General features: G+C 43.8%; 1 protein-coding gene across 1 annotated transcript; it reads left to right on the plus strand.

The window, feature by feature from the left end:
• Nucleotides 1-5,608: 5,608 nt before the first annotated feature.
• Nucleotides 5,609-6,616, plus strand: LOC140065270 (N-formyl peptide receptor 3-like). Its single transcript, XM_072112868.1, has one exon. The coding sequence runs from the start codon at nucleotides 5,609-5,611 to the stop codon at nucleotides 6,614-6,616; it is 1,008 nt and encodes a 335-aa protein (XP_071968969.1).
• The last annotated feature ends 792 nt before the right edge of the window (nucleotides 6,617-7,408 follow it).

Genomic DNA, 7,408 nt, shown 5'->3' on the forward strand with positions numbered 1-7,408 from the left:
TTGGGCCGGGGTCCTGGGCAGGGGTTCACTAGCAGATGACACAGGGGAAGGAGCAGTGGTGTGCCCAGCCGGAGGGGAATGGGCTTGGTGCCATTGAGTGGGGTGTTTAGCATTCATATGCCTGCGCATACTGGTGGTAGTTAAGCTAGTAGTGGTGGAACTCTTGCTGATCCTGGTTTGGCACAGGTTGCACACCACAGTCCGTCGGTCATCCGGTGTTTCTTTAAAGAACCTCCAGACTTCTGAAAATCTAGCCCTCGCCACGGGAGCTTGACTACGTGAAACATTTGGCGCTGATGCACCAGCTCTGGCCCTGCCTCTCCGTCTGGCCCCACCACTGCCTCTTCCAACCTGTTCTGGTATAGGACTCGGCTCCGTCTCAGAAGCACTGTGTTCACCCGGCCTATCAACCCAGCTTGGGTCTGTCACCTCATCATCCTCCGATCCCTCAGTCTGCTCCCCCCTCGGACTTCCTGCCCTGACAACAACTTCACCACTGTCTGACAACCGTGTCTCCTCATCGTCCGACACCTCTTTACACACTTCTTCCACTACGTCAATAATGTCATCATCACCCACAGACTGCGACCGGTGGAAAACCTGGGCATCGGAAAATAGCTCAGCAGCAACCGGACAAGTGGTTTGTGACTCTGGGAAGGGTCCAGAAAACAGTTCCTCAGAGTATGCCGGTTGAAATGCCAAATTTTGCTGGGAGGGGGCAGACTGGGGGGAAGGAGGCTGAGGTGGAGGAGCTAGAGAAGTGCTGATTTCGGTGACATGGGTGGACTGCGTGGAAGACTGACTGGTGGACAAATGGCTAGAAGCATTGTTCGCAATCCACGACATCACCTGTTCGCACTGTTCTGGCCTCAACAGTGCTCTACCACGAGCCCCAGTAACTTGAGACATGAACCTAGGGAGTGTAGCTCTGCGGCGTTCCCCTGCTCCCTCATCAGCAGGTGGTGTCTCACCCCTCCCAGGACCACGGCCTCTGACCCCTGCAGTAGTTGGACGCCCACGCCCTCGTCCTCTACCCCTAGCCCTCGGATTAAACATTTCCAAAATTAAAGTGTAAACTGTAATTTTTTTTTTTTTTTTAAACAAAACGATGCTATCCTATTGCTATGGCTAGTTTCTAACCTACACTGACAGCAAACAACTGGATTTTGTGCTGTGCCAGATGACTTAAACTTAAAAAAAAATAATTCAGCAGACTGTGCCCAATTCAAATCAAACCCCTAATCACTCCTGCCTAACACTATTCTAATAGAACACCCTAACGCTTTCCCTGACCAGCAGCAGCTCTCTCCCTAGCGGCATCCAGACACAGAATGATGCGAGCAGCGCGGGCAGCGGCTAGTCTATCCCAGGGTCACCTGATCTGGCCAGCCAACCACTGCTATCGACGTGTAAGGGTACCACGTCATGCTGGGTGGAGTGCAGAGTCTTCTGGCTTGTGATTGGCTCTGTTTCTGGCCCCCAAAAATCACAACGGCGGGAGATGCCATTTTCTCGAGCTGCCGAAATACTCGTCCGAGCAACGAGCAGTTTCGAGTACGCTAATGCTCGAACTAGCATCAAGCTCGGACGAGTATGTTCGCTCATCTCTAATAATACATAGATGACAGTAACCAGTATAGAGGTAAAGAACGTCCCGTCCTCAGAACAAGTCAAGGGATTTACAAGTATTACCAGGGGACACATACACAGGTATATATATATATATATATACACCCCTGAGGAGAAACACGTGTTCTAGTAAGTCCTCTGGACCTTCCAAGTCCTGTCCATCCAAAACTCAACATCAATTGGATACATTTTATGCAAGGCAACGCCTTTAGGTATGAGTCTACACTCATTTCACGTATCACAAGTACAAGTACCACGAGTACAAGTACCACGAGTACAAGTATCACAAGTACAAGTATCACAAGTACAACCCCATGAGATACATTAATGTTTGTTGTATTTATGTGACCATGCACAAAGATCATACAGGGCGACTCGACCCCGTGATCAATGAGGACCTGTGGGTGGTTTAATGCTCAAAATCCCCCTGGCAGGTTCCCTTTCAGATGGACCCTGTAATATTACCCATAATACTATTGTGCAATTATATTTCTGTACTTCTCAGGGAGTTTAAAAGCCATTTCCTGTGAAGAGAAACTTCTGCAGAATTGTGAGTAGTCCAGGAAAAAATCCCATTGCTATATTTATCGTGAGATACCTGAGATAAGGCTCATACGTCAGGATACGGAAACGTAGAATATATATATATATATATAATCTCATATCCAGCCCACATACACAGCAAGAAGCAGGACAGAGCCATCAGACATAGGACTATTATACAGGTATATATCACAGGTAGGTGATGATGTCACAGCTTATCCCCTCCCCCTCGCTGTATAATGACCTCTATATAGACAACACTGACCCATCATTACATCACTACTGACAATAGATGATGTCACAGCATATCTCCTCCCCCTCCCTGTATAATGACCTCTATATAGATAGCACTGACCCATCATTACATCACTACTGACAATAGATGATGTCACAGCATATCTCCTCCCCCTCCCTGTATAATGACCTCTATATAGATAGCACTGACCCATCATTACATCACAACTGACAATAGATGATGTCACAGCTTATCTCCTCCTCCCTGTACAATGATCTCTATATAGATAACACTGACCCATCATTACATCACTACTGACAATAGATGATGTCACATCTTATCTCCTCCTCCTCCCTGTACAATGACCTCTATATAGATAACACTGACCCATCATTACATCACTACTGACAATAGATGATGTCACAGCTTATCCCCTCCCCCTCCCTGTACAATGACCTCTATATAGATAACACTGACCCATCATTACATCACTACTGACAATAGATGATGTCACAGTTTATCTCCTCCCCTCCCTGTACAAAGACCTCTATATAGATAACACTGACCCATCATTACATCACTACTGACAATAGATGATGTAACAGCTTATCCCCTCCCCCTCCCTGTACAATGACCTCTATATAGATAACACTGACCCATCATTACATCACTACTGACAATAGATGATGTCACAGTTTATCTCCTCCCCTCCCTGTACAAAGACCTCTATATAGATAACACTGACCCATCATTACATCACTACTGACAATAGATGATGTCACAGCTTTTCCCCTCCCCCTCCCTGTACAATCTCTATATAGCTAACACTGACCCATCATTACATCACAACTGACAATAGATGATGTCACAGCTTATCTCCTCCTCCTCCCTGTACAATGACCTCTATATAGATAACACTGACACATCATTACATCACTACTGACAATAGATGATGTCACAGCTTATCCCCTCCCCCTCCCTTTACAATATCTATATAGATAACACTGACCCAACATTACATCACTACTGATAATAGATGACATCACAGTTTATCTACTCCCCCCTCCCTGTACAATGAACACTCTATAGATAACACTGACCCATCATTACATCACATCTGATAATAGATGACATCACAGCTTATCTACTCCCCCCTCCCTGTACAATGAACACTCTATAGATAACACTGACCCATCATTACATCACTACTGACAATAGATGATGTCACAGCTTATTTCCTCCCCCTCCCTGTACAATGACCTCTATATAGATAACACTGACCCATCATTACATCACTACTGACAATAGATGATGTCACAGCTTATCTCCTCCTCCTCCCTGTACAATGACCTCTATATAGATAACACTGACCCATCATTACATCACTACTGACAATAGATGATGTCACAGCTTATCTCCTCCTCCTCCTTGTACAATGACTTCTATATAGATAACACTGACCCATCATTACATCACTACTGACAATAGATGATGTCACAGCTTATCTCCTCCCCCTTCCTGTACAATGACCTCTATATAGATAACACTGACCCATCATTACATCACTACTGACAATAGATGATGTCACAGCATATCTCCTCCCCATCCCTGTACAATGACCTCTATATAGATAACACTGACCCATCATTACATCACTACTGACAATAGATGATGTCACAGCATATCTCCTCCCCCTCCCTGTATAATGACCTCTATATAGATAACACTGACCCATCATTACATCACTACTGACAATAGATGATGTCACAGCTTATCTCCTCCTGCTCCCTGTACATTGACCTCTATATAGATAACACTGACCCATCATTACATCACTACTGACAATAGATGATGTCACAGCTTATCTCCTCCCCCTCCCTGTATATTGACCTCTTTATAGATAACACTGACCCATCGTTACATCACTACTGACAATAGATGATGTCACAGCTTATCTCCTCCCCCTCCCTGTACAATGACCTCTATATAGATAACACTGACCCATCATTACATCACTACTGACAATAGATGATGTCACAGCTTAACTCCTCCCCCTCCTGTACAATGACCTCTATATAGATAACACTGACCCATCATTACATCACTACTGACAATAGATGATGTCACAGCTTATCTCCTCCCCCTCCCTGTACAATGACCTCTATATAGATAACACTGACCATCAGTACATCACTACTGACAATAGATGATGTCACAGCTTATCTCCACCTCCTCCCTGTACAATGACCTCTATATAGATAACACTGACCCATCAGTACATCACTACTGACAATAGATGATGTCACAGCTTATCTCCACCTCCTCCCTGTACAATGACCTCTATATAGATAACACTGACCCATCATTACATCATTACTGACAATAGATGATGTCACAGCTTATCTCCACCTCCTCCCTGTACAATGACCTCTATATAGATAACACTGACCCATCCTTACATCACTACTGACAATAGATGATGTCACAGCTTATCTCCTCCCCCTCCCTGTACAATGACCTCTATATAGATAACACTGACCCATCTATACATCACTACTGACAATAGATGATGTCACAGCTTAACTCCTCCCCCTCCTGTACAATGACCTCTATATAGATAACACTGACCCATCATTACATCACTACTGACAATAGATGATGTCACAGCTTATCCCCTCCTCCTCCCTGTACAATGACCTCTATATAGATAACACTGACCCATCATTACATCACTACTGACAATAGATGATGTCACAGCTTATCTCCTCCCCCTCCCTGTACAATGACCTCTATATAGATAACACTGACCCATCATTACATCACTACTGACAATAGATGATGTCACAGCTTATCTCCTCCCCCTCCCTGTACAATGACCTCTATATAGATAACACTGACCCATCAGTACATCACTACTGACAATAGATGATGTCACAGCTTATTACACCTCCTCCCTGTACAATGACCTCTATATAGATAACACTGACCCATCATTACATCACTACTGACAATAGATGATGTCACAGTTTATCTCCACCCCCTCCCTGTACAATGACCTCTATATAGATAACACTGAAATTGAAAAAAATATTTTTTGAGAAAGATCATTTGTTTATCAGTCTGGTTTTAACATGTCACAAATAACTAATTTACAGTTATACTATTTTTTTTTCCTAGACAGAACCTCCTACTTCTAAGGTCATGAGTGGTAGTAATGAGACTTTGGTCTCTGGTGATGAATGTAACCCAGGAAGGTTTACGACCCTACAGATTTACAGTCTGGTTGTCCATGTGATGGTTTTTGTGTTGGGAGTCACGGGAAACGGTCTCGTAATCTGGTTCTGCTCCTTCAAGGTGCAGAAGACGGTCAACACGACGTGGATCCTTAATTTGGCCATCGCTGATTTCCTGTTCACATCCTTTCTTTCTCTAAAAATCACCTATTTAGCCCTCGGTAATCATTGGCCATTCGGGAAGTTCATGTGCAGCTTGGTCTGGTTTCTGAGCAATCTTAACCTCAGTGTCAGTGTCCTTCAGCTCATGGTCATCAGCATAGACCGTTGTGTTTGTGTCTATTCCCCGGTGTGGTGTAAGAATCACCGGAGGATGAGATTGGCCAAGATTATCACCGCCATCATCTGGGTGACCTCTGTTCTGTTGTGTTTCCCACAATTCTTCTTCCGGATCACATCTCGGGATAAGGATAAACTGTACTGTCGTAGTAACAATGATAAAAGCTTCAAGTGGAACATGGTTGTCCGGTCCATTGGCTTGTCTGTGATCTTCACCACCATCGTCCTGTGTTACGCGGCCATCGCTGTGCAGGTCAAGAGAAAACACATCAACTTATCTTCTAGACCATCTAAAACCTTTGTGATCATCATCATCTCCTTCTTCCTCTGCTTCTTCCCCTATCAAATCATCAACCTTTTGGAACATTTTGGGATCCAGAAGTTTTCAGGCGTGAATCACACAGTAAGGGAAATAATGCTGAGCCTGATGATAGCCAATAGCTGCGTCAATCCCATTCTTTACATCTTCATTGGTCGGGATTTTAAGGAAAGGTTCTGCACCTCCATCACTAGTGTGTTCCGGAAAGCCTTTACCGAAGATGCAGAGATGATAGATTCCAGAAAAAAGGAATCAAGTTCTGAAAGTCGCATGAAGTCATTAGAGATTTCTCAACTCTACAGTTCTACACAAGTTTAACTCGACAGCTTAAGCTTCAAATCAAGAGTCCATTGAACCTTAAAGGAAACCTACCATCAATATCCATCACGATAAACCGGGGACACTAGTCATAGATCCAGGCACCAGGACAGTGGAAATCTTCTTAAATTTGTTATCCATGGACTCCTTCCTTCTAACATCAACTTTTACAATTATGGTAATGAGACTGATGGGCTGTAGGGGTGTAACATGAGCCCCTCAATGCTGTAGATTCACAAGCTGTTACACTTTGTAGAAGCCTTCTCACCCACCTTTTTGCTCTTTCCTTCCTCCTTTGGCCTGTGTAATATAGAAGCAGCAAGATTTTCGGAAGAGGGAATAGCTACTGGGTTCATTGTAACAGCCTGTGAAGCTTTAGCACGGAGTAGTCGAAACACCCCAAAGAACCATTCAGACTCATTAGTATAATTTCAAAAGTTGATTTTAGAAGGAAGGAGACCATTGATAACAAATATAAGAAGGTTAACACGATGCCTGGATCCATGAGTAATGTCCCATGATGGATGTTGATGGAAGATTTCCTTTAACTCCTGCGAACAGTGCCAGATTGTGAATATTAAATAGTGAGGGTCTGGGGTGGAATAAGACCACCATGGGCTCAAGCTATAGGAATATTACAAGTCGGGAATCACTTCCTACCTCTGGTACTAGAATCAGCTACTTGTAGAATGGACGATGCGTCCAGGTTGGACTTGTATCTGTGAGATGCTGTATTTTTAATAATAACAGTGAATTAGAGAATTTGTTATTTTGTTATCCTGAGAATATTTA

Source organism: Engystomops pustulosus, chromosome 6, assembly GCF_040894005.1.
Source record: "Engystomops pustulosus chromosome 6, aEngPut4.maternal, whole genome shotgun sequence".
NCBI classification, from domain to species: domain Eukaryota; kingdom Metazoa; phylum Chordata; class Amphibia; order Anura; family Leptodactylidae; genus Engystomops; species Engystomops pustulosus.

Excerpts from the sequence above, each read along its gene's own strand:
- LOC140065270 (XM_072112868.1), top strand. The coding sequence starts at position 5,609 with ATGAGTGGTAGTAATGAGACTTTGGTCTCTGGTGATGAATGTAACCCA.